The 25629-nt window shown below is 37.4% G+C and overlaps 5 protein-coding genes and 1 non-coding gene across 11 annotated transcripts; 4 read left to right on the plus strand and 2 right to left on the minus strand.

Annotated features, from left to right (window-relative positions):
• Nucleotides 1-312: 312 nt before the first annotated feature.
• LOC113752907 (putative glucose-6-phosphate 1-epimerase) lies at nucleotides 313-3719 on the plus strand. 4 transcript variants are annotated; one of them, XM_027296954.1, is made up of 9 exons: nucleotides 313-560; nucleotides 790-942; nucleotides 1524-1598; nucleotides 1886-1942; nucleotides 2030-2187; nucleotides 2274-2405; nucleotides 2616-2730; nucleotides 2980-3079; nucleotides 3173-3719. In XM_027296954.1, exons 2-9 carry the CDS (start codon nucleotides 865-867, stop codon nucleotides 3388-3390), a joined length of 933 nt encoding a protein of 310 aa, XP_027152755.1. In that variant the 5' UTR covers nucleotides 313-560; nucleotides 790-864; the 3' UTR covers nucleotides 3391-3719. The 4 variants fall into 4 exon arrangements, with proteins under 4 accessions (XP_027152755.1, XP_027152754.1, XP_027152757.1 ...); XM_027296953.1 differs by having other exon boundaries at nucleotides 793-942; XM_027296956.1 differs by having other exon boundaries at nucleotides 793-942; nucleotides 2628-2730.
• Nucleotides 3668-5933, minus strand: LOC113752908 (fatty-acid-binding protein 1-like). Its single transcript, XM_027296957.1, has 4 exons — nucleotides 4901-5933; nucleotides 4474-4714; nucleotides 4196-4287; nucleotides 3668-4104 (listed from the first exon to the last, which is right to left on the minus strand). The coding sequence occupies exons 1-4, from the start codon at nucleotides 5283-5285 to the stop codon at nucleotides 3971-3973; spliced, it is 852 nt and encodes a 283-aa protein (XP_027152758.1). The 5' UTR covers nucleotides 5286-5933; the 3' UTR covers nucleotides 3668-3970.
• Nucleotides 5934-6669: 736 nt separating this feature from the next.
• LOC113753218 (ribosomal RNA-processing protein 8) lies at nucleotides 6670-9365 on the plus strand. The gene is made up of 9 exons (XM_027297320.1): nucleotides 6670-6945; nucleotides 7067-7128; nucleotides 7546-7597; nucleotides 8017-8131; nucleotides 8231-8325; nucleotides 8485-8591; nucleotides 8689-8803; nucleotides 8876-8920; nucleotides 9023-9365. The coding sequence occupies exons 1-9, from the start codon at nucleotides 6721-6723 to the stop codon at nucleotides 9092-9094; spliced, it is 888 nt and encodes a 295-aa protein (XP_027153121.1). The 5' UTR covers nucleotides 6670-6720; the 3' UTR covers nucleotides 9095-9365.
• A 4458-nt stretch (nucleotides 9366-13823) lies between these two features.
• On the plus strand, nucleotides 13824-18623 carry LOC113753020 (serine/threonine-protein kinase STY13-like). Of its 3 annotated transcripts, XR_003464954.1 has the most exons (8): nucleotides 13824-14472; nucleotides 14737-14866; nucleotides 14986-15181; nucleotides 16238-16362; nucleotides 16516-16674; nucleotides 17680-18068; nucleotides 18260-18319; nucleotides 18416-18623. XR_003464954.1 is itself a non-coding variant. In XM_027297097.1 (6 exons), the coding sequence occupies exons 1-6, from the start codon at nucleotides 14348-14350 to the stop codon at nucleotides 17992-17994; spliced, it is 1050 nt and encodes a 349-aa protein (XP_027152898.1). In that variant the 5' UTR covers nucleotides 13824-14347; the 3' UTR covers nucleotides 17995-18258. The 3 variants fall into 3 exon arrangements, 1 of the variants encoding a protein (XP_027152898.1); XR_003464953.1 differs by lacking the exon at nucleotides 18416-18623 and having other exon boundaries at nucleotides 18260-18406; XM_027297097.1 differs by lacking the exons at nucleotides 18260-18319; nucleotides 18416-18623 and having other exon boundaries at nucleotides 17680-18258.
• A 294-nt stretch (nucleotides 18624-18917) lies between these two features.
• Nucleotides 18918-18989, minus strand: TRNAD-GUC. Its single transcript has one exon. It is a non-coding gene; the product is annotated as a tRNA-Asp (tRNA).
• Nucleotides 18990-20898: 1909 nt separating this feature from the next.
• Nucleotides 20899-25329, plus strand: LOC113753779 (SUPPRESSOR OF GAMMA RESPONSE 1-like). The gene is made up of 6 exons (XM_027298019.1): nucleotides 20899-21029; nucleotides 22222-22354; nucleotides 22591-22777; nucleotides 23371-23948; nucleotides 24374-24685; nucleotides 24770-25329. The coding sequence occupies exons 1-6, from the start codon at nucleotides 21022-21024 to the stop codon at nucleotides 24821-24823; spliced, it is 1272 nt and encodes a 423-aa protein (XP_027153820.1). The 5' UTR covers nucleotides 20899-21021; the 3' UTR covers nucleotides 24824-25329.
• The last annotated feature ends 300 nt before the right edge of the window (nucleotides 25330-25629 follow it).

Consider the following 25629-nt stretch of genomic DNA (forward strand, 5'->3'; position numbering starts at 1 on the left):
TTACAATTTAGTTCAAAACGTCGTTTTGTATGTTTTGAAATCATTGAAGACTTTTTTTTATATTAGATATACCATAGAGGTTTTTTTTGTTTTTATCCTAAAAAAATTACAAGTTAAAATGAACTATAATTCAAGACAGATAAAAAATGAAACTATTAAAGTGAAACAAAAGGAATACTAATAAATGAATAATTTACAAATTACTAGTGTTACTGTACACCACACAAAAAAAAAAAAAACGACGGTCGTACGCTACTATTTACTCTCTGACACTGCTTAGCAGCAGGGCATTATCTCTCTAATTTTCGCTCCTTCCTTCCTGTCTCTCGAGATAGGCAGGTAGAGAGGTATCTATACGTATCACAAAGATAGACGCACACCGGAGAACCATTTTGTACTTTATAGTAGTACTTTTTCTACGGAGCATGAAATACATGTGGATGTGATTGGACAGTTGGTGCCTGGTGTCCTAATTTCTTCCTATAATTCGCGGCCGATTCCCGACATAAGTAATTTTTGTTTCTTTGGGTGTTTTAAAAATTGAAACTATCGACCAAAATGTAAGCTCATTTTCATTGATTTTAATCAGTCCGTATCTATGAATTTATTTATTGATAATTCCCTATGTTGTTGGCACAAGGTCTCAATTATGTGAGTCGGGTTTTGTTTCTGGCATGAATTGAATTCTATGAGGTTTTGAATCTTTCATATTTCTACTAATACATGCTTTGTGTTGTTGGTACCTGGTTATTTCTGTTTGTTATCAAATTCATTTCTCGTGCGGTGTAGCAGCTGGCTGGCTGGGAGGGACTCCGGAGGAAAGTTTCTGAGTAAAATTTCAGAGCTAAATTCCATTCCGAAACGATGCCGGTCAACATGATTAACGATGCCGATGGATCACCCCGAGTTATACTGTCTGAACCTACCGGATCCACTGCCGAGGTTTCCGTCCTTTGCCTCATTCTTTTACTTCCTCCCCCGCCCCCTTCACAAAAAACCTCTTTTACTCCTTTTAATATCCTCCTCATTTTAGGAATCAAGGGATTACGATGAAAATTGTGGCCCGGTGTTCTAGTTGGATTTCGAACCACGATAAAATTTTACTCTAGGAAAAAATTGGTCCGTTGTCGGCACTGGGAGTATCTAAAACCGCGAAAACTCTTTTGTGTTTGCATTAGTTCGGCATCCGAAGCTGTTTGTGGTTGCTCTGATATCTTCTAGCGTAATCTGGGAGCTCGAGAGCTTGACTCTCCTTCTCTAGGTGTAACTCCCTCACAAATACTCAATTCCACTTAACCGCGTCTCCTGTTTCAGCATTTACAAAGTTACCCTATCCCCTATTTCAGCACTCACCAAACATATTTTCTCAGGGTATATGCATTGACTGACATGACATGCACGTAAGACCTCCTTATTTAGTTGTACTGCTGAGTGTTAGGTTAGGAGACCCGTTTTCATGGAAATAAATTCGTGGTTTTTGCAGTTTCTATCACCTAATTTAACGTATATGTGTTTTGTTTCAGGTGCTTCTCTATGGTGGGCAGGTTGTGTCATGGAAGAATGAAAGAAGGGAAGAACTTCTATTCGTAACCAAAAAGGTCAAGTTCTCATGCCAAACAGCTATAGCACATCTTTACTAACCATTAAAGCACTGTTCGGCATGCATCTCTGTAGCTAGAATGTGATTTTCCTTGTGGGTTTCTTTGAACACAAATGATCCTCCTGAGTGTGACATTAAACCTGTCACATACAATATAATCTGCCTCTGTTGGAAGAAAATAATTTTGTGGAACCTCTAATTGCCCTACTTATTTGCTTCCAAAGACAGGCAATTTTGGAGTATTTTTTGCCTATTATATTGAAATGGATCCCCTCTATTCTTTAGGCTCTTTGGAAACCATCTAAAGCCGTTAGGGGTGGAATACCCATCTACTTCCCTCAGGTTAGAAGCTAATGAAGTTTTCACGGCATCTTAGCTCAAGTGCCCCTTGGGCTTCTGCCTGCTTAATTCTTAAAATGGATCTTGTAGTTTGCAAATTTTGGTCCGCTGGAGCGTCATGGTTTTGCAAGGAACAGATTATGGTCACTGGACCCCTCTCCTTCGCCTCTGTCTCCAGCTAATAATCAGTCAACGGTGGATCTCATTCTGAGATGTACAGAAGATGACCTAAAAGCTTGGCCCCACAGGTAAGATGTGGAAGACGGAGTGTTTTCATGTTGTTATTGTAGTGGCAAGAATTTTTGTCTGTTGTTTGAACTCTTTACTTTTGTAGATTTGAGTTGCGGCTGCGGATTTCTCTCAGTGCTGGAAAACTCACTCTGATCCCTCGTGTGAGAAATACTGATAATAAGGCCTTCTCATTCACATTTGCTCTGCGCAACTACTTCTCTGTGTCTGATATCAGGTTTGCTTTGGTAAATCAGTAGTTTTTCCTTTTGCTTATTATTTGCATATTGACAGTCGATGCTGTAGTCCTCTTTCATCAGTTGACTCAAATTCTGAAACTCATGTCATCCTTGCTCATGTTTTAATGAATGATCTCTTGATTTTCCTGCATGGTAGCTAAGTTTGCAAGAAACATTACTATCGTTTTCAGATAGGTTGCATGATGCAGTTTGATTTGCAGTGAAGTGCGCATTGAGGGCTTGGAGACGCTTGACTACTTCGACAATTTGATGCAGAGACAGAGGTATACGGAGCAGGCTGATGCAATTACTTTTGATGGTGAGGTAAGTGGTTTGATGTTCCAAAGTTGCAGCCCTAGGCATTATACCTTGATTTTGAGGTGAGGGATAGGAGTTTGGTCATGATCAACTTTTGACATTAGTTTTAGATGTTTTGTTTTTAGATACAAACTTAGTTGGATCTGAAAATTAATACTTGGTATAGGTATATAGCTCTAGATACTTGTATATCTAAATAATGCCTGCTCTCAGATTATCATTCCATTACAAGCTTAGGTTGTGCCTTCATCACAGATTGACCGCGTTTATCTTAGCACGCCTACAAAAATTGCCATAATTGACCATGAGAAGAAGAGAACTTTTGTGCTACGTAAAGAAGGCATGGGAGATTCAGGTTTATATTGTTGTTGGAGAGTTTATCTCCTATCTTGGTATGATTTTAAGTGTTTCAGAGAAATTAGCTTATAATGTTGCTGGTTGGCTGCAGCTGTTTGGAACCCTTGGGACAAAAAAGCGAAGGCTCTACCAGATATGGGCGATGAGGATTTCAAAATTATGTTGTGTGTAGATTCTGCTGCTATAGAAACTCCTGTTACCTTGAAGCCCTTGGAAGAATGGAAGGGACGTCAAGAGCTGTCAGCTGTGTCCTCTAGTTATTGCAGTGGACAGCTTGATCCTCGAAAAGTCTTACATGGTTTCAGCTGATTATATCCATGATTTCTCCTGAGGTTCGCCTAGGACATGTACTGATTTTTTATATGCCATATGCGTTGGCTTTGCTTGATTGCAAACAACTGTTTCTTTTGTCGGATCCATAGAGTGAAGGAGTCACATCAAGCAGAGTGCTGCTTGTCATAGACTGAAAATACAATTCCAGTCACAGGTGGTTCAACGCCTTCCTCATCATGAATTTTATAATTGGGAGGAATGGTACGTTGCTGTTGTATGTAACTGGATCAACCGAACATGCTCGTCCTGTCTATTTGCCAGGAATGTCTCTTTGCTACTTTTATACTATTTTAATGGATTACTGATGTGCATAACTGTTTATGTAAGCGCTTCTTAAAATGTGCATACAATTAATCATGCACATTTATGACTCCATTCAGGGGGAAGGTAAAGAAAGAAATGGCTGCTTTTGAGTTATAATTGATACAAAGCAGCTCTTAAACAGTAACAATAACCATCATCTTTCTCGCGCTGCCTCTTATTTGTAAATTTATTCAGACACTAGAAAGGAACAGGTTTTATTGCTCAAGAACCTTGAAAGTGCTGAAAGTCATCTTTAGAAGAGATGGAGCAACGAGCTTCCAAACTTGTCCTTGGCTTCTTTGTCAAAAGGATCATCTCCCAGGTACAGGTACATGTAAGCCCTGCAGAGGAGCTCACTTTGAACGTTGCTGACAACCTCGCCCATCACTGCATTCACCAAAATGAAGTTTTCAGCCAAATTAGTTCTTGGATGAGCAGTATATGAAGCTGGAAAACTGCAACGGTTTGTAGTTCTTACCTTTTGTTTGTAGGATGTAACCTGGAAGCCTGGAGATCTCAATTTCCGAACCAGGTATGAGCTTGATATCATCTGATGCTTCACCCATGATCCTTCAATTAGAAGAAGATGCAAGAGGTTTAGAATTAGATTCTGAAGTAGTTTTGAGGGACAGCCTCCTAAAGTTGTGGGAGAGAAATTCAAGTTTCGAAACAATGAAAGAGAACACAGGGCCAAAAAAAAAAAAAAAACAAGAGAGAGGAGGAGGATAATGATGGTATGGGCAGAGTTGAGAGTACATCTTTGTCAGCTCTTCTTTCTTTCCGCCGGTGAGTTTCTTGATTGCAGCTCCTAGACCTTCATCGAAATTTTTACGCACCATGCTCATGGTAAGGCTTGAGAAGACTATGACCAAGCGCACAATCGTTCCGACATCACTATCAATAACCATGTGGTACATTTCCTTGGTCGGCTTGGCAGGTGCTTTTCCAATTTTGTCCCTAACAAGAGCTTTCAGTTCGTCATTGTCCGCATATATTCCTGCGAGTGGTGAGGCATGAGTTATTCATCGATCCATACAAATTTGGTTGTACCAAGCAAAATATTTGGACTTTCTTGACCTACTCTAAACATCGATTACCCAACATGAGATGAGCAATATTAGGACCGTCACCGACCATGCGCTGCAAATTTTCAGAAGAAAAAGCAAAGTTTTGAGAATGATACCAAATGCATAAATTTTGATTCCCAAGCCAAGCATGCTCTTCTTCCTCAAACCAACAGCTTCCAATTGCTTCCCATCGTTCAACTTAACTGGAAAAGAAACGCCCGTCTTTGGTTCAACTTCAACTGGCACGTCCGCTTCTTGCTCTTTGTGGCATTCGGGCTCCTTCTCTTCCCCAACTGTCTGGCCCTTTGCGTCGTCTGGATCTCCGGGTTCGTTTTTCTGCTGCATGTCTTTCGGTTTCGGTGCCTCACCGGTGGAAATTTTGGCCTCCGGCTCATCATTTGCTTTCTCCTCATTCGTTGCTGTCTTCAGAGCAAGGCCGGTGTTTGGTTCAATTTCAACCATCTCAGTCTTTGCAGTAACCTCATCAACTGCGGTCGGCATCTTCTTCGAAAGAAAATTGAGATTAGGATTGGAATTTAGCTGGTAAAAGGAGGAGGGGAGACTGTGTCTGCTATGACGTGGTGGGACGGACACAATGCAAGGTACTGCTGGGGTTTTATAAAGGAGAAATTCGAGGGGAGCTGCTGCTCATTTACTTTTTGCATGCCTTAGAAGTGAAGGACTTCATGGCTCTACTCTTGTGTGCGTTTTGGCCTCTGCCTCGGTATGAGCATTATGATAAGATCCAAGGCACATTGCTGCTTTTTTTTCTTTTTCTTTTTTTTTTGGGGGGGGTTTCTATCTGGTGGTGTCGGAGTAAATGCCATTTTATCCATGAAATAACTCTGGGAAGTTTCTCTCTGCTGTTATTTTATCATGTCTCCTCGATCAACATGAAATGTGGAATTCTCGCAATTCAAGGAGCTATGAGTTTAACCTTATCAATAAAGATTAAGAGCTGATTATATGAGTACTGATGGGATCACAGGACCTAAAATTCTCCACTGCAGACGCTACAATTGGAACCTCAAGTGACAACGGGTGATCAGCTAGATTAGCACCCTGCACCCTCCATTAGACCCCCAAACAGAAAAAAAGGACAATGGGTAATCAGCTGGGTTATTGGGTGTTTTGGCTCTTTCTTTTAAGGGTCTACAATGAGACGATGTTGAACTTGTAACTAAGGCCCTGTTTGTGTTTTGAGTGAAAAACAGAAACTCTTATTATAAAGGGTAAATTTTTATCATTCATTTAAATCCTCGATTTATGTAATTTTATTTTATTTAAGAAAAATTATAAATCTTAAATGGGCAAATGGAAAAAGGGGGAGATTGAAACTTTGAGAGTCCTTGCAATAATGTTTCTACCCGTTGAACTTGGTTCTAGTTTGTGTTTTTTTGGTAATTAAAGTTTGGGTGTCATGGATATGGATTTTGATCACCACCTCACATTGGGACATGCTTCCTAAAGTCATTTACAGGGATGTTTTACACCAACATAATTCTCACACTAGCAGCTGCAGGATTCAAACCACTAGGCCAATGGCTCAGTGGCCACCAGGGAGGGGTTTAAGTCCCTCCTTGGGCTATAGATGAGGGTTCAAATTTCACCTGCAGCGAAAAAAATCTAAGGGTTGTGCCAGAGCACTTCCTTGATCTAGTTGGGTCTGTATACCCACTAGCCCCTTACAAAACACATGTAACTCGCTCATTGGGCTAACATGTTAGATAAGATAGGAGCCCAATCAATATCCAACAGGGCCTTCAAGGCGGGGAAATGAAAGTTTCTGTTTGATATGGGCCTCATATAACTCGTCTCGGATGGGTCCGGCCCATATAAAGGTCCAATCCCCATGGTAAAGGTGTCCTGCTGTACTACCATGCTGTGCCCTTCTTCACTTTACACTGGCTAGGAGGGAGAGACTAGGAAGGAAGAGATGACGGAGGACGAACGGCGAGGAATAATAAACCAACAGCAACGGAGCCGAAAACGGAAGAGGGGGAAGCGTCACCGCCGAAAGCAGCAGGTGGCCGGCGATTCTCCTCCTCCTTCTCTCGAGCAGACCCTTAACGCTAATACTAAGAATCGGTCTTCTCCAGCTGCTGCTGTTGTTAAGTGCAATTCCAAAGCAAGAATCGCCTCGTCTTCGTTCCTCGACAAGGTATCTCCTTGGATTTCTCTCTCTGAATCGTTCGGGGGGTGGGGAGGAAGAGGGAAATATAATATGTCAGGCAAAAAAAACAGATGTATGGATATAATGGGAGTTATGGTTGTGGCTGCAGATGAAAGCGAAGTTATCAGGAGGACACTTTCGCATGATTAATGAGAAACTCTACACTTGCACGTAAGCTCCACTTCTGGCTCCTGCTGCTGCCGCTTTTCATTCGTGGACATAGTTGTTGAATATGCAAAAAAGGGGGGAAAAAAAGAAAAGAAAAAGGAAATTGCAGGTTCAAACAGGAAAAATAGTCAATTTAAGTTCTATAATTAGTTTTGGTGCTCTTAATTTTCTGTTGATTGTCCTTTTTTTCAAGAGTAAACATTCGTCTCTTTAGTACTACTCCCTATTTTGATCCCTGCTTTTGCAAATTTTGTTGCCTTTTGATTCGGTGATGCTTTTAAAAAAATCTACATGTACCAGAATTTATCAGCTTATTTCATTTTTCGTTTTCAATTTCTGTCTCCATATTATTATCTTAATCTATATCATGCATTAACTCGTGTGCAATTTTGGCTTTTTTTTTTCCCTTTTGAATTCCAGTGGACAGGAGGCATTCAACTATTTCAAAGAAGATCCGGCATTGTTCAATATGGTAAGACATGTTCCCTATTTCAACTATTTTGTAGGATTCCCATGTCTTTGCTTGCATATGCTCTTGTATAACCTACTGTATAATCATTTTATGTTGGTTTTTCAGTTCACAATTTTGATGCACCTCTAACTTCACGGCAGTCTCCTCTCAATTTAATTAGATATTACTAATTTAGTAGTCAGGCATGCTTTTTGGTATATCTTCAGCATCATTTTTGTTGTAGATCACTTTACTCATCTACAATGGTTTTCTTTCTTCTGGGATTTTTTTTTTTTTTTGTTTTTTACACTATTTTGGTTGATCTATGATGTTTTCTTCACCTGCATAAAGGCGCATCAGATGGGATGTTATTGAAAGTAGTTGTTTTATTGCATATTTTGATTTTCTGCAGCTTAACTTAGGCTTGATTACACGGCCAGTATCATGCAGGATATCAAGAACAAATGTCACATTGGCCTGAACAGCCAGTTAATGTAATCACAAAGTGGTTAAAGGATCACAGCCCATCTTTAATCGTTGCTGATTTTGGCTGTGGTAAGAATATAACTGGATTATACTAGTAATCATGATAAACTGTCAAAGTTCTTCAATTTGTTTATTTTTGATGATAAACAAAACTTTTTTTTATTCCAGGGGATGCATGTCTTGCAAGAAATGTTAAGAATAAAGTCTTCTCCCTTGATCTCATTTCCAAGGACTCATCAGTGATTGCTTGTGATATGTCGAATGTGGGTTTCGCTCAAAATCCTAAGAGTGGTTCTGGTGCTTACCTGATAATTTGGAGTTACATTAGGGTCTAGTTAGAATTACAGATCATTCTCTCAAAACAGTCTTTAGATTATAAAACATTGAGGGAGCTTGTTTTCTAATTTGTTGTATTCTTGCAGACTCCCCTTGATTCTTCATCCGTTGATGTTGCAGTATTTTGTCTCTCTTTGATGGGAACTAACTACTCAAGTTTTATTCAGGAAGCACACAGAGTTCTTAAGCCGCGGTATACATGCAACACTGTCTCTTTTCTTTCAAGTTTTGGAATGCCTGATTTTGTTTACATTTAGTTAATAATATGGGTGATCTTGATTTTTCTTCAGTGGGTGGCTTTTGATAGCAGAAGTGAAGAGCAGGTTTGACCCCAGTACCGGCGGAGCAGATCCAAACAAATTTTCAAAAGCAATATGCCAACTGGGATTCACCGCCTTGTCAAAGGTTTGTAGGAGTACTATTTTTGTACAATGTGATCTCTGATGCGAGTAACTAAGAATATCTGGTGTCTTGCAGGACTTCTCCAACAAAATGTTTATACTGCTATACTTCAAGAAAAAGGTCTGCAATGTTTGTCATTACGTATCCTCTGGATGTGCATGTGAAGAAACGCTATGAAGAGATGGCAATATATGATTTTTTGTTTTTTTCATTTTATTGCAGGAAGACGAAAAGCTAAACGTAAATGAAATCAAATGGCCTGGACTGAAGCCATGTTTGTACAAGCGTCGATGAAGTGCGATGTGCTGCTGTTGAAAAGATAGCATGGAACCAATGAATCACCCATCGTGGCATCAACAGTTTCTAGACCCTTCTGTAATCCCAGAAAGTGTAGAATTTTAATATGCAGAAGTGTAGGACAGGCTGTAAAAAGAGGTTAGTTCTTCCAGATATTTACCCTTTTAGGGAGCTTATATCCTATACCATATTTTAGTTCAAGTTATATGTTTTATTGCTGGGAGACTTACTTTGCTAATGGATATTTCTGTCTTGATCTTTGTTTGAATCATTTTCTAATATGTGTTAAATGTGGTGCAATAAAAAATTGAAAATAAGAAACTGCTTTTAATTGTTCAACAGAGAAATTGAAATTAAGAAACAGCCAAAAGCTCACTCATTTGTTTTTTAAACATCCCGAGAAGATATTAGAAAAGATTGGTTAATATCGTAGCGAACATAAGCCTTGTTTGGCAAGTAAGGTTTTGGCCAAGTTTGTTTGCTACAAGTTTTTTAACAATTTTAATTATAGTAACATCAAAAAATTTCTCAAACTTTTTAAACGATAAACTTTAAAATATTCAAAAATTTACACTTCAAAATTTTTTTTTATAAATGCTCAAAAAATTCACTTGACAAACGGGTCTAAATCAAACAAAAGCCCTGAAAATAATAGATCTGGGGATGAAGGATTGAAATAATATATTAATTGGATGGAGAGGTGGGAAAGAGAAAGAGACAGGAATAGACAACAGAGAAAGAAGAATCAAGTTTGACTAGAAATCAACTTTGGAACAAGAATAATAAATCTATTAATGCAATTAAGAAAATATGAAATTAAGCATTATTGGAGCGTTAGAGATTAAACATTTTCTAATACATTCTATGGTGAAAGAAAATACACTTCCAATTGATTATTTTGAAAAAAGTTGCACAGAAAAAATTCCTAATAAGCAAAAATCCATTAGAAGACAAAAGGAACAAAAAATGTCCAAATAACCAACATATAATGAGCGATTGTAAAAATTGGGTTATTGACTTTGAATTGTCTAATTATAAAGAAATTGGATATGAATATTTTCTTAATTTCTTAAATTAGAGAATAGATGAAACTGATTAGTAATTAACTGATTATATATATATATATATATATAGTTTTTCCAATTTTGTGGATCAGAGAATGGGCAACCTAAATTTTTAGTTAGAGAAACTTTTTATTTGCTTAAAAATAGCATTTTGAAAAATAAATAAATTGGAAAAGAGAAAAGAATAGTAAAAAAAATCAGCACAGTAGATGAGTATTTTTGTGTCTCGAGAGGTTAAAAGTAACACAAAATTATAGGGAATAAATTGTGATTAACCCATATAAATATGAAAATGCAAGGACCGGTGGTCGCAGAAGTTTGATCACCAATCCATGAGACCAAGAGCGGTGAGTTAGTTGGGAAGCATGATGGTCCAACACTGGAAGGCTTTACCCAACCCACCGACTTCCGTTCCGTCACAAGCTTCGTCCCCACAATTTTACCCAAAAAAAAAAAATAATAATAATAATAAATGGAGATTATTATACAACAGCAAAAACTTGGGTAAGTTAGGTGTACGACCCCACTAGCGGACCCCAATTCACCACACGATCCATCGGAATTCAATACTCAGAAATCCTTCTTTTGGCTTCCTTCACCAAAGTCCGTGAAAGAGATGAGTGAGGTCCTCTGATGCTTAATTCCCGATTTTTTCTTTTAATTTGTTCCCAAGTAATATCAACCAAAAATCTTAAAGAAAATGTTGTATGAATCCGTTCAAAACTCGTCGCCGGAGCCAATATTCGTATCAGAAATTCAGAATAATAATAAATAAATAATAAAGCTCTTAATTTCTCAAAGCAAATGAAGCCCGGTCGTTGAAATTTGGTTTTCCTTCCTTGGACAAATCATCTTGTGCCCAGCTCCAGAAGAGTGGAAAGAATCTGCCGTGTGATTTTGTGAGTTGGAATAGAAGAGGCCATTTGCTTGGAGCATGGGCAGGGTAGGCTCAAAAGAAAAGAGTCAAGAAAAAGCATAATGAGCACAGTAGCCGCCGGTGAAGACAGTCCAGGAAGAACACGTTTTTTCGCGACTAAAGTAGTGAAAAAGACTGCAACAGACTTCGGATTAGGAGCAATGAACGGCCCATGATGAGACATAATTTATTATTACTACGTCTCAAGAATAGACTCTGCATCTTTCCACTCAAGACTCCGGAAGAGCTAACGGAAGCTTTTGTCTGTGAAGGGACGTCATCATTATTGATTGAGTGGTCTCTTTTGGTTTGTTTTGTGAGGAGAAAGCAGAGTTGAGCTCAAGATACGAACACCGGACAAATAAAAACAAGAGAACTAACTAGTTGATACAGACGCAGCAAATTCTGGGCCATAGGGTCTACGGATGGGGCCGTAGACCGGGTACGGGTCTACTCAAGTAGTAGTACTCTATTGCCTTATCCGACAGACTTCAGTTGGCACTTTTGCCCTTTCTTTCCGCTCTTTATTTTATTATTGGACCACTGAGACTTTATAAATAAAGGCTCGAACGAGGGAGGTGGGGTCAATGGCCCACCGGCAACGGCAAGGCATCATCAATCGTCCTCGTGCTAAATAAATCTCTTGTATTCACACGGTGATGCTCACAATTACTACTAGTTAGTAGTGATATTCCATTGCATGTTTCGATTTGATTAAATGTAAGAATTAAAAGAAGACTTGTGGTGATTGATGAATTAGGTAGTTATAATCAAATTTGGAATTTCCTTCTCTAATTTGAATATCTGGACAAATAATTATATCGGAATTTGGTTTAGAAAAACAGTCTGGCTCCGTTTGGATCCTTCAATTTTTCAAATACTATAAATTTTTTTAAAAAATACTCTAAAAGATATTCTAAAAAGTAGTCTAAATTTTTTTTAATATTTAAAAAATATCTCAAAATATATTTTAAAAACTCTACTACTCTTAAATATTTCAAAATATTTTCTAAAAATATCTCAAAATATACTCTAAAAACTCTCTGTTATTGTAAAATTTTTCAAAAACACCTCAAAAAACAGCTAATTCAAACGGATCTGCTCCGTGATTTACTAGAAAATAGATCGAAATTTACTGCGAAAAACATTTTTAAATTACGGCAATCGCAAACAAGGAGACGACCCATACACAAATACCAATCAATAGAATTGAAGTGCTCTGGCATTTTCTTCAGCGTCGACTTGGACATCAATAATTTATTTCTTACTGATTTAACGGGTCCATATGTTTTCTTGTTTCCCCTTTCAATTTAGTTATTCTATTAAATAATTGTTGTTAATAAAAGATAATATTCAATTCAAATGGGAGGTTTGATTTGGTCAATGCGAAGGATTTTATTGGCACTTGGTGTTGGCAATTGACATTATTATTATTGTAATAGAATTGCAAAATTGCAAGCAACGGATTAGAGCAGAATGTTCAATCAATCTAATTGACCCTCCCCTCCATAAACGCATTAACGAGAGGATATTAAAGTTGACTGAGGAGAGAGCGATAACGGAAACGCGGTGGCCAAGGGCAGACTTTTTTTATTTAAGTCAAGCTACTATACTATATTAAGTAATTGAATAACTTTTTTTCATATGCTGTTAGAATATAATTTTATACTAACTAATAGGTTTAAATCATGACACATAATATGAATTGGAAATTTTTGAATTTTAAATCATACAAATGTCGCATACATTTAAAGCTATTAATATTAAAAAATATTACCATACTATCAATATATAAAAAGTTAATTTTAAATAATTTATGTTAGTAGCAATAGTCTGTTCTCTCTCTCTCTTTGTGGACGCGGATGCAATGCATAAATTGTCTTTTGTTGACTAATACTGGTAGACTACCAAAAATTCCAATTCAAAACAAAATGCCAAAAACATTAATTCTATCCCCAAATTAAAATGCAAAACAATTGCTTCGGTTTAGGAGACCAGAGATTATTACTACCACTTAACAATTAATGACTCCGGTGACCCAGAGTTTCAAACCAACCCCAAAATCACATTATTATTATTATTATGAGTATATTTTATATACACTGTTGTTGTTGTGTATATTATTATGATTGGATGTACGATACATATATAATATTTGAGTTTTAAATTCAAATTCAGTTTATGCGTCATGCATCATTAAATGATGCAAGTGTATACACTATTAATATATAGAAGATTAAATTATATTACTATAGTAAAACTTAAAAGAGTCATAAGAACACAAACCAACAACAAAAGAAAACTGCCACCGAATATGATTACTGTTTACTCCTAAGTATTGTAGTATTGAATTACTATGACGGGTCAGTTAAAAACAAAAGAAAAAAAGGTTATACAGTACAGGGAGTAGCAGCAGTAGTTCAAAAGAGTGGTTAGTTAGCTGTATTTTACTGGAAAAAAGACAGAAAATAAAAAATAAAAAAATTTGGCCGTCATTATCAGTTGTGGAGCGGTACTGTCCCTTGTGGAGGATCCATTTCCATGTGCAAGTACAATAATTTTTAGTTTAACGCCGAAGTAAGAATACCCCGTATCATTACCCCGACCCAAAATAATAAGGACATGATAAATTTATTCAGCGGCATCTTGTTTTCTACCCATTCTACCCTTGATTGTCTCCCTTCCTCTTGTTTCTGTAGTCTGTACATATTCTGGACTACATAAAATAATTCCAAAAGACAAAAATAATAGAGCTCTTCTGACATAGACTCAATTTCCGCCGCGGCTTTATCTTTGCAGATCAAGAATACACGAGAGGAAAAAAAATACTAGTACTACTACTACGCGGTGACAAAAAAAGCTTAAATAAACTCTCAAAAGTCTTACTCCTCTTGCCACTAAAAGACTACTGATCTGTATTCTTTAATTCTCCGTGCTCATTGGAGGATTTTTTCGCTGATTCTTTAGTACTCTTATCATTCCCAACATATTATTGTTGATGTTTTCTGCTTCTTGACAGATTTTTTTTTGAGTTGTTGAAGTCGATAATCGTGGGATTATTATTGCTAGTGTTGGATGCAATTAATCCCAGAGCATGAAGTTGGGATGTTTGTCTCAGATATGGTGATGTACTGATTTTATATGTTTGTTCATTTGGGTTCTTTCAAGAGGAGTGAACAATTCTAAAGTTTCAATCTTTGCTATTGGTAATAGTTAGCTGTTTTAGTTCGTTTAGCCGGAATCTCGGATATATATTAAGAAAGGGTGAAAATGGGAGATGGGTATTACTCGGTGGGAGAATTCAGTTTGGACCCAAAATGGTTGATTGATCCGAAGCTTCTTTTTGTTGGTCCGAAGATTGGAGAAGGTGCTCATGCCAAAGTCTACGAGGCAAAGTAAGTTTACTCACTAAAATCCCCTTTAGTCACTTTTCAGATTCACTTAATCTTGATCTTCCAGGTTTCGATGATAGTTGCTCCTTTTTTTTTTATTATTAAATATTCGGGGTATAAACACATCTATATACGATAGATTTCACACGATTTACTGTGGGGAGGGCTTGTTTTTACTAATATATCACAGTAATTTTTAGCGAGAAACGTTGAACATTGATGGATTGTAGTTCATTCTCATTTGTCGGATTTTAAAAATATTTTCAGATATAAAAACCAGAATGTTGCTATCAAAGTTCACAAAGGGGAGACACCAGAGGAGATTGCCAAGAGGGACGCCCGATTTGCGAGAGAGGTTGCCATGTTATCTAGAGTCCAACATAAGAACTTAGTGAAGGTTCATATACCATTTTACCAACTTTAGCTTATTAAAAGAATTTATCTTGGATCAACTGCTAGATGGCTGATTTTTAGTTGTACACCGACCTAATGATGTGCTATTTTGAGTCTTTACAGTTTATTGGAGCTTGCAAAGAGCCTGTCATGGTGATTGTAACTGAACTTCTTCTTGGTGGGACACTAAGGAAATACTTGCTTGATTTGCGCCCAAGATGCTTGGATACGCGCGTTGCAATGGGGTTTGCACTTGATATAGCTCGTGCCATGGAATGTTTACACTCTCATGGGATCATACATCGCGATTTAAAACCTGGTAGTCATCAGTTACACTTTAGTTTGAGTTTTTTTATACAAATTTAGCCAGTGTAGATGCTTATTTAAAATTTTCTTTTGCCATACCATTGTCTTAGAAGTTCATCTCCTCCTACTTCTTGAATAGCCAGTTTTGCCTGTTTTTCTGATGCACATAGAATGATTTGTCATTTGGGTAAAAAGTGCTAGCATAAGCTTCAATGGCTAGAATCACATTGAATGATCAGCATTAGGTTTTGTTCGAGGATTCCTGCTAATTGAGAAGCTCAACATGAGAATCTGTTTATGCAATTTGATGAGTGGTGGGGACATATTATACTTTGAGGACTTTATTCTGCTTTTATGGTTTGTTGAGGGAAACTAATCAGTTCAGTTTTGGCTCTTCAAAGTCGTCTGCCACTAGGATGACTGTCTGTCCTCATTGTCGCAACTCTTTCCTTAATGGAGGATGCTTGGAGCATGTCTCCAAACATTGATTCATTCATGCCATCTGAAGATCTTTGTCCATTTTGTCAAATTGAAGGTAAGGGTCAGGGTTGAGTTCTGCTGACATCCTCATATCATAGGTGGGTTTGGGTAATTAAGGATTTGGTGTGCAGGCTGTGAAGAACAAATATTATACTCTATCCTGTCTATCAAATTGTACTCTACCTCATTGAAGTGTTTCCACTAAAGGTGGTAAACTTTCTGAGTTAGAAGAATTAGGACGCTACTATTAGTTCAACATTCTATCTCACTGTTGGACATTTTTCTTTTGGGTCTATGAGTAATGGACCAAATGGTAATCATGCATATTTTCTTATGTGTTCAACCTAGTCTTGTACAGGTGAAAATGTTGAAAGTGTTCCAAAATGACAAATTATCTTGAGAGTTTCGTCGTTTTATATCTTTGCTATCGAGGGATATATTGTTAGAGACAAATATGTTGATTTACATCTTACAGCCGGTTTCTTGGTCGCCTTCTCTTTATCTTTCTTGATTGCTTTCTCATTAATTTTGCATGCTCATATGAAACTATTTGAGAAAAAGCTTGATAATCTGGTTGTCTGCTGTCCAGAAAACTTGCTCCTGACAGCGGATCGTAAAACTGTTAAACTGGCTGATTTTGGCTTGGCAAGAGAGGAGTCATTGACAGAGATGATGACTGCTGAGACTGGAACTTATCGCTGGATGGCTCCAGAGGTATTTGGATGGACCATTAAGCTTTTACTTCTATTCCTTTTTATTTGTCTATATTTATTTATTTATTTTTATTTTTTGCTTTTTTAAATTTTCATCTTTAATTAGGCAGCATGTAAGATGAATTACAGTCTCTTTTTCCTTTTTGAATTATAGCTTTACAGCACAGTCACATTGAGGCATGGAGAGAAAAAGCATTATAACCACAAGGTGGATGCTTATAGTTTTGCAATTGTGCTTTGGGAACTTATCCTCAACAAGTTGCCATTCGAAGGAATGTCAAATCTGCAGGCAGCTTATGCTGCAGCTTTCAAGGTAATTCTTGTTTTAACATTTTGGAAGTTACACACTCCTTGAGATTTATCATATCAATCGCAACCTCTTGTTTCTTCTGTTCTGAATTACATCAAAATTCACTGTAGTTCTATTTCATGTTATGTGTATATGCTTCCTGTTTGCGACATTATTAGAAGCTGTTGACAGTAAAAAACAATTATTTGCAATTCTTAGACGACGCAACCAGGGTAGTTAGTATAAAAAATTTATATATAAGGGCAGATTTCATTTGCCATAATAGCTCATAAGGAAGGTTCTTGTAATTTCAGAAACAACAGAGAGTACTTGTAATTATGAGAGACCTAAGGGGAGATCAAAGATCATTGACATTAAACCAAAGTTTTCAGTACTTACTATGTCTTCTTTATTTGATTTGATTTGATTTTTTGTTTTAGCTGTTACTTCCTTTGGGACAAGGGAGAGGGAGAGAAATTCAGTCTCATAGTTTTTGCCGATTGCCACGTCAAGAGATATTGATATGAATCAAACTTAATCACTTCCTCATCTTTGCCAAGAGTTAAAATAAGCTTGGAAACATTGCACTTCTATGTAATTATTGAATTCCTTTAAGATTTTAGAGCAATTTGTTTGCTGACACCATAGAAACTTGATACCTGTTTTGCTAAAATTTGCTATATATGAGAACTGACGAGGAAGCTTTGGATCTTTATGTGGGAAATTGTTAACTACTGGAATTGAACATATGCTAGTACCATTTAATATAACACTACTGCCAAAAGCCACTGATTAATACTGAAATTGTAGTGAGTTGTTTTAAAGGAGCAGTAGTTTCAGAATTGAATGCATAACAGTACAGGGAAGAGGGTTAGAAATTGGCATGTGCTGCATTTAGCAATTAAGATGCTCTCTCGTTTATATGTTTGTTGTTCGCCCGAAACCTGTTAATGAGGGAAATATTAAGATCGAAAATTTTGTGTGCACGCCGAAATGTTGGATAAAATCCATTTGGACATCTGGTTTCAGAATGTGAGGCCAAGTGCTGATGATCTTCCGGGGGATTTGCCTTCAATTGTGACTTCATGTTGGGAAGAGGATCCCAATGCCCGGCCTAACTTCACTCAAATAATACAAATGCTTCTGCATTATCTGTCAACAATTTCACCACCAGAACCTGTCATACCAGCCCGGATTTTCACTTCTGAGAATGCTATCTTGCCACCAGAGTCTCCAGGCACTAGCTCCTTGATGGCAAAAAGGGACGACGCTGGAGAAACCCCAAAGACCGCGATGGATGGCAAGCCAAGAGGTTTGTTCTTCTGTTTTGACCAGTGCTGCTAATTTTGGGAGATGGTGACGTTTTGGCTTGAAGCAGTACAAAGGCTTCAACTATCCCATCGACCGGAAAAGCCGAGGTGAACTTGTAGCCACAAATGTTAAATAGCATATATTCACAGATTATGCCAGTTTGACTCAAAACTAGTTTAGATGCTAGGTAGACTTGCCATGTAAGTTTAATGTTGCTGCCGAAGGTGCATGACAACATACCCCTTTTAACATATTATTATTGATTGGTTCTGACTAAAATGCTGAATGCTTCTTCTAGATATGGAGTCGGGGTCGCTGTGATGTGATGTGATGTGATGTGATGTGGTTGTAAAATAAGGTCATCCAAAGGCCTCTACCTCCATTATTTTTATATATGAACTACAATATGACTTTATAAAATTGGGTTGCAAATTTGCTATTACAATCCATGCAGGCAGGAGGGCAGCTTCCAAAGAGGTTTTTTAGCTACCGGGAACTTGAGCCTCGCCATCAGCTGCTGCCTATTGGATTTTCTAGTGCTGCTTTCTCCATCCTATCATAGTCCTAAACTATTTTACGGCAACTTTTGTAAATGAATGTCGAACCTGTTCTTGTAAACAAAGTATCCAGGATGCTAAAAGATTTTCAACAAAATTGATTGCATTTTGAAGTTGCCATTCATTATTATTTTTCTTTGTGATTTTATTTTATTTTTTTGGTTTTTGGGGACCGTCTTCGTTCGGGATAGTGAAGGAGCGTTAAAGACTTGAAACAGCGTAATGTAAATGGTGGTAGCAACTGCTCATTACAACCACTACACTGTTACGATACAATGCTTATGGAAGGAGAGGATTTACGGAGAGTAGCGTTTATGAAATGGCCTTCGCCAACAATCCGAGAAAATGAAATGGCCTTCCAGAGCGGAGCTGAGTCAGGGGTTTAAAAAAACAAAAAGACGCCGTTGCCGGGGATCGAACCCGGGTCACCCGCGTGACAGGCGGGAATACTCACCACTATACTACAACGACAGGTTGATGGTTTCGGCCAGTGACTAAAATGACGCGTAAAATCGTGACAAAACGAACCAATGTAGTAACAGACAGCCAGCTTCCACGTAAGCGGACGGAAGTCCCCTCCTGCTTTCTTCGGCAGACTCTCACAATCCGACTCCCAGTTTATATATAGAAGATTAGCAGAATAATTCAGTTATAGCGGGTTATCCGTTAGAATAAGTTAGATTAAGAGTAAGAGTAATTGATGATAATTCACAAAAAATAAAATAAAAATCCAGTTACAGCTTACACTAATCAATTATCCATCATCACTCGCATCTATTCATTGCAAGAAATTTCCGGCATCCACTCTCCATCACTTCATCAGCTAAAATAATAAAATAATAAATGGAGCTCTTTTCCCACTTTGCCTCTCACTTCACTCTTTTTTTTTTTATCAGCAACGATACATTTGTATAACTTACTCTATCCTAATTTAAGGGAGGGAGCCTACGGAGGCTGTTGTAAGGGCTAGTGAGTATACAAATCCAATTATATCAAAGGAGTATTATGACACAACTCTTAGATTTTTTTCACTGCTAGTGAGAGTTCAAACCTTACCGACAACCCAAAAAAAGACTTAAGTCCCTCCCTCCCTGATGGCCACTGAGCCATTGGCTGGTGGTTTGCCCCTCACTTCACTCGAGAGTGTAGATTGAAAGCGACTGTACGAAAAGGTGAATTCAGCGTCAAACAGATTCCTATGACCATAACAGAAATGAATATACATGCGTAATGCATTACATATGTACGAGTAAACGTTTCCATAAATATAACTTGGAGAGCAAGATTAGAGGGCCCCGCCAAATTTACCGTTTGATACTGCTGATACTTAAAATATCGTCTACCGAGGCAACTTCCCACTTTTTTCCCTCGCAAACTTCCCACTTGCTGAGGCAGCCCGTGTCCGAACCCCAGCCTCGGAGTCTGGTTTCGTCAACGGTGGGCCATATAAATTAAAGGGCGGTTTCTCTCTGTTTCATCAATTAGTACCCGGAAAGTTTTTAAAATATCATTTACTTCATTTATTTTTGTTATTTATGTAATAAAATTTTTAAAAGTGTTAAACTACCTTCTTAATACTAAATGAAAATATTCGTAAATCACCTTATTTTACTTCAAAAAAATTATCACCTAAAAAATAATCTCTAGTAATATTGTCATATCATAATGCTATAATCCATAAATTATAAATTTGAAAAATTAAAAAAGATATTTACACAGAAATACATTTGCATCAATTGAACTTTATATGTTCAAAATCGAGTTCTTATAAATTTTATTTTTTTCAACTTCTTCTCAACTCATGCCTAAATCTTTTAAATTGTGCTGATCATTATAAAAATAAATTTAAAATAAGTAAATAAATCATGTCCCATTCTTTCACAATCACAAGAAGTAAACGATAAATAAAATTAAAGTTATTATAATTTACAAATAAAATATTGTATAATCATCTAAAAAATGAATAAGAGAGAATATTGGGGAAAAGAGAAAAAGAAGAAAATAATGACTTTCATTTCTTATTCTTCTTTTAATTTTTGAAATTTATTTATTTGATATGTAAATTATGTATTAAGCGAGGGTTAATATAATCTTTTTATAATTATTAGAGAAGGTAAATGATATTTTTAAAATTTTAAAAGTGTTAAGTGATATTAGAAGAAATTTCAAAGCAAGCTTCTGATATTATACCTAAACTAAAAGTAAGGGAAAAAACTACTAATCGCTCGAAGCATTGGTGAACAGCGAGATTCTAAACCGGACCTACAGGTTCGGATTCCAAGCCTCCCGCGACTAAGTTTTCCCGCTCTTCCACACCGCTCTCAATAACCTCCTCTACTCTCCTCTCTTGTGATGAGACTAGAGTTACTTAGCCGAGTGGAGAGAGTGTGTTGTGAAACTACGCGAGAGGCACAAAAGGCAGTCAGCTCAGCTGCTGCTTCTCAGCTATCGCCCGTTTATTTCCTCCAACTTATTCTCTGTGTCGTAGTATCGGTTGAACGCCATGGCAAGGTAAACAAAAAATCACACAAACACCTCCCCTGTATCTATTACTACCATAGCGGTATCAAAATTTAGATTAGAAAAAAGGGGTTTATTTTCTTTTTTTTTTAAATAAATGAAAAAGGTTTTCTATTAAAGTCTCCTGAATTGATTTTCATCATTGGGTGTGGTCGGAAGCCACGGGAGACGTTTCAGATAGAATGTACTGAAAGCTGTGATCTTTTGTTTACCGGGGTTCTGTGTTATCTATTTTAGTCATTAATGTGTTGTTTGGGAAAGGTTGTGTGACAAGCTGAGATATTGATGTTCGTCTGATAGTCGGATGTGATTTTATTCCAATGTGTTTTATTTTGTGGGTTAGCCAACTTGGGGTTGAGAGAATTTTCATTATCTGACGATGGATTAAGATCTTTAGTACATGTCGACGATAGCCAGAGATGTCAGCTAGACCACCACCGGATTGTGAGGATTTTGGTTTGATTCAGCTACATTTCCGGTACACTGAGAATGATAAAAAAAAAAAAAAAGGAGCTGGTTTGTTGGCCGGTGGTGGATTTTTATCAATTTTATAACAAGGGACAATATTTTATCCATATCAACGTTGCTTGGATGTACCGGTTAATTTTAGGTCGCATGCCTAGTTTTCGATTGGTTTATAATGTGTTTGATAGGTTACTAGAAGCATTCAAGTACCTTCTACGATATTCTTCAGTAATATAAAGAAACCATTAGATAAGGCAATCATTTGTTAGTCGAGTCTGGCCAGGCAATGCATCGCAGATTAGATATCAAAGAATTTGCCATTTCCCCTGTAGAACTTCTACAATGTACTCATGCATATTCGGTATTTCAGTTCTGCTTTCATTCCTCAATTTGTTCACTGTCCGTTTCTTAACTAGCATGAAAGTGGTTTTTTTCCAATCAGACGATCTACATTGGTATCTCTGTATCTTTTTGGATTTTCGATTCAAGGGAGACTCTAAGCCTAACAATGGGTAAGATTAAATGGGAGGGCTAGAGAGTTGGGCACGGATACTCTGCTAACCTCCCTACAAGCAGAGTTGGGGTGGGGACAAATTTCATGGTTGCTCTGCTATTGCTGCTTTTATTGTTCTGCACCCTCTCTACTTTTACTTCTCTGGGCAAATAGAATTCTGTCTATTGTTTTCCAACTTAGTCTAACTCAAACTGATTGATGTAGGTCTTGGGTTATTGATAGCAGAGGACTTGCAACAAAGGTGAAAAATGCCGCTCTGCCCACTGCACATCAAATCAAAGATTGTGGAGCAAATCGTGAATGCCCAAAGTGTCACTATATAATTGATAACAGTGATGTAAGCTTTTTTTTTTTCCTTCAATGCACTTTCTAGTAGCTTATTTTTCTTGTGTGCTAATTATTCTACACAAAAATGTCTTTCTTGAGATGCAGTATTTGTGCTGAGCGTCCATATACAAGTAGACTTAATTGCATTTTAGACTTGACAGCCTTCTTTTATTCTTTAAAAGTGAGGTTGACATATATATTGGAAGCATGCTCTTGATGTACTTCTTATAATGCCTGGTCTCTCAGATTTGTCATGAATGGCCTGGCTTGCCTGCTGGTGTAAAGTTTGACCCATCTGATGCAGAGTTATTAGAACACTTGGCAGCAAAATGTGGGGTAGGAAACTCGGAGTCCCACAAGTTCATTGATGAGTTCATTCCAACACTTGAGGGTGATGAAGGAATATGTTATACTCATCCTGAAAATCTTCCAGGTGAACAAACTCCCATTTATTAAAGATGAATGCTATTTCTCTTTTATTTTGTGATAGCATTAGCACTTTGATTTCTGAGAAGGATTTGAACCAAAAGACTACTGTGGAAAATGTATACTCTTCTGCTTTGGATGTGCACTGATGATACCCATTAAAACTTTGAAGCAACAGCAATTTGATGCCATTGCTGGAGAATTTGACTTAAGTTTGTCTCATTTGTGTTGTCCACAATAGGAATTAACCTTGTGAGAAAATTGCATGATCATGTTGCTGTGAATACTTCTCTACTTGAAACTGGGAATAATCATAATTGTCATGCTGTTAGATGTACTTTAATGTAATCGTGTTTTTGGTGTGACCAATTTTAATGCTACTGACAAACTATTTTATTTCAATTACGTTTTTCTTTCTTTTTATTGCATGCAGTTATCATCATTTTCAGTCAATCTGATAGCTCCTATTCACTCGATTGAATGTGTTATTAGTACAAAATTTTTTATCATGTTGAGCATCAACCACGAGTAGACCAATTCTATTGGGTTCATTTAGTCTTGTGGCTACGTCTCTAAATTATCATCTTAACTTCTTTTCAGGTGCTAAGAAAGACGGAAGCACTGTCCACTTCTTCTACCGTACTACAAATGCATATGCAACTGGCCAGCGGAAGCGTCGTAAAATTCATATCGAAAATAGCTTGATAAACGAGCAAGTCCGCTGGCATAAGACTGGTAAAACCAAAACTGTTATGGACAATGGGATCCAAAAAGGATGTAAGAAGATAATGGTTCTCTACCGAACTTCAAAAAGAGGTTCCAAACCTGATAAGTCTAAATGGGTTATGCATCAGTATCATCTAGGAAGTGATGAAGATGAAAAAGAAGGACAATATGTGGTTTCCAAGATTTTCTATCAGCAGCACAAGCAAGTGGATAATAATGATACTTCCATAAAAATTGAGCAGAGTGATAACCATGATGCTTTATTAACAACCGAGCAAAGTGATAAACATAATGCTTATGATGGTTCTCCATCAATTTTGGATTATGATATTGGGACGTCTCGAACCAGTCCCAGGACTCCTAAGATAGTTGCTCCTGACCCACCTCGTCCTGGTGAAACCCCTTCCTTTGATGATGCCACAGATGATTATTCAATGCAACCATCTTTTCAGGTTTGAAGTAACTTTGAGTAAATATGTTTTTCTGCCTTGCTAAATAATGTCTTAGATTGTGTAGTTACTTAAGACTGAATGGTATTATACGAAAAACAAAAGTAATGCTTGAGCAACTGGTTACTCTTTTTTTTTTTTTTTGGTGCTTTTTATCATGTTAATCAGTAGGGTGAGCAAATAGAAGAATAGACCAATGCTGTACAGCTAAAGTAGTACGTTTCTTCACTTTGACATTCTCAAGATTTTTCCAGAAAGTAATTGTTTGCTAATGTGGCATAAAAGGCGTATAGTACAGGATAATCTTATCGATCATGTTATCTTTGTCTGAATGCTGTGAATGTTTAGGAACAAGTATCTCATGGGTTTAGTTTATACTATCAACTTGAGAACTTAGTTCTCATTCTAGTTGCTATAACATGAATTAGGAGATGGGCTTTGTCAAAGAAGCATTGAATTCTTCTTCGTCTGATGCTCAAGTAAAAGATAAGACAGAACACAACACTTGGTTGGCTGGAGAATCCCAGGCTGCTGACGTAAATGGTGTGGATGAGCTGCTCTTATGCAATGAAATTATTGATTCATCGATCCTTTCCGGTGATTTTGGACTTGATGGTGGGCCTTTCGGCGGTCTTACTCGCAATACAAATGATGTGCCACAAGTTGTTGGGAGCTCTGCCTGTGGAATAGCTGAACTTGAGAACTTAGAACTGGATTCTCCACCGGACTTTCAGCTTGGGGTAAGCTCTTTGTTTACTCTGTGACAAGTCTTCTGGATCTCTATCTTAAATAAACTGAAAATCATCTTGGGTCTACATGTGCAGGATCTGAATTTTGGTTCTCAAGACAGTGTTTTTAGTTGGCTGGACAAATTATAGGGAGAGAGAGAGAGAGAGAGTCACTCTTATGCTGTTCTAGGGCCAGAGTTTGTTCTTCCACCTAGTCCCTGCACCAACAATGATAGTTTCAAGATTATTGAGATTTTGGCCTCCCGTGTTATGCTTTTGGCAAATGTAGTTAAACCTCTTAACAGGATGCAGACCTGCTAAGGCCGCGGAGTTTCAACTGCAAGTCCGTTTAAGGAAACACGTCCTCTGATAAAATGCACAATAACTCCAATTTTGGTCGTAAGGCCTTTGGCCCCTGTTCTTGTTGATCATTATCAGCTGAAAGTTTCATGAGGAGTCTGATACTTACTACTATATTATACTCAGTCAGACATTCGGCTTTCGGTGTGCTTTTCGGTCTGTAATTTGTAAATGTTCGCATTTCTGCTATTTGAAATCTATGGGATTTAAAAGCTTGGTCTGTTTTAATATCCCATGTGGAACCTCAATCATTTATTGACAAAGCTCATCTCATGCTGCTAATATAATCAGCGTACTCAATGCCTAAATTTTGTGCATATGGATTACCTTTTTAATAGGATAGCAGAAAGAGTAAAATGGGGCACCAATGCGATAGGATACTGCTGTTTTTGTTTCACTGTCACTGTCTAGAGGAATTTGATTCGCATCGAGCATGAGCAAATGTTAGCAGCGTCTCGGGGCTTCTGGGAATCCAGAAATGATGAAGAGTCTGTCCTCGTCCTCTACTTTGAACAAAAATTGCGATAGGGCACCATTCGTAGCAGCAGATCCAGCGATTTTGCACTTCTTCCCGGATGCCTTTTCTAGTGATGTGC

Source organism: Coffea eugenioides, chromosome 11, assembly GCF_003713205.1.
Source record: "Coffea eugenioides isolate CCC68of chromosome 11, Ceug_1.0, whole genome shotgun sequence".
Taxonomy (NCBI): Eukaryota; Viridiplantae; Streptophyta; class Magnoliopsida; order Gentianales; family Rubiaceae; genus Coffea; species Coffea eugenioides.

What these genes read in the sequence shown, in the direction of transcription:
- LOC113753020 (XM_027297097.1), top strand. Translation starts at nt 14,348, where the DNA reads ATGGGAGATGGGTATTACTCGGTGGGAGAATTCAGTTTGGACCCAAAA. An exon ending in AACATAAGAACTTAGTGAAG is followed by an intron (nt 14,867 to 14,985) that starts GTTCATATACCA and finishes GAGTCTTTACAG; the next exon opens with TTTATTGGAGCTTGCAAAGA. An exon ending in ACATCGCGATTTAAAACCTG is followed by an intron (nt 15,182 to 16,237) that starts GTAGTCATCAGT and finishes TCTGCTGTCCAG; the next exon opens with AAAACTTGCTCCTGACAGCG.
- LOC113753779 (XM_027298019.1), top strand. An exon ending in ATATAATTGATAACAGTGAT is followed by an intron (nt 22,355 to 22,590) that starts GTAAGCTTTTTT and finishes CTGGTCTCTCAG; the next exon opens with ATTTGTCATGAATGGCCTGG. An exon ending in TCATCCTGAAAATCTTCCAG is followed by an intron (nt 22,778 to 23,370) that starts GTGAACAAACTC and finishes ACTTCTTTTCAG; the next exon opens with GTGCTAAGAAAGACGGAAGC.
- LOC113753218 (XM_027297320.1), top strand. Translation starts at nt 6,721, where the DNA reads ATGACGGAGGACGAACGGCGAGGAATAATAAACCAACAGCAACGGAGC. An exon ending in GAGAAACTCTACACTTGCAC is followed by an intron (nt 7,129 to 7,545) that starts GTAAGCTCCACT and finishes TTTGAATTCCAG; the next exon opens with TGGACAGGAGGCATTCAACT. An exon ending in ATCCGGCATTGTTCAATATG is followed by an intron (nt 7,598 to 8,016) that starts GTAAGACATGTT and finishes TTACACGGCCAG; the next exon opens with TATCATGCAGGATATCAAGA.
- LOC113752908 (XM_027296957.1), bottom strand. Translation starts at nt 5,285, where the DNA reads ATGCCGACCGCAGTTGATGAGGTTACTGCAAAGACTGAGATGGTTGAA. An exon ending in AATCAAAATTTATGCATTTG is followed by an intron (nt 4,715 to 4,900) that starts GTATCATTCTCA and finishes CACCACTCGCAG; the next exon opens with GAATATATGCGGACAATGAC. An exon ending in AAAGAAGAGCTGACAAAGAT is followed by an intron (nt 4,288 to 4,473) that starts GTACTCTCAACT and finishes TTCTAATTGAAG; the next exon opens with GATCATGGGTGAAGCATCAG.
- LOC113752907 (XM_027296954.1), top strand. Translation starts at nt 865, where the DNA reads ATGCCGGTCAACATGATTAACGATGCCGATGGATCACCCCGAGTTATA. An exon ending in TTCTATTCGTAACCAAAAAG is followed by an intron (nt 1,599 to 1,885) that starts GTCAAGTTCTCA and finishes TCTATTCTTTAG; the next exon opens with GCTCTTTGGAAACCATCTAA. An exon ending in CTAAAAGCTTGGCCCCACAG is followed by an intron (nt 2,188 to 2,273) that starts GTAAGATGTGGA and finishes TTACTTTTGTAG; the next exon opens with ATTTGAGTTGCGGCTGCGGA.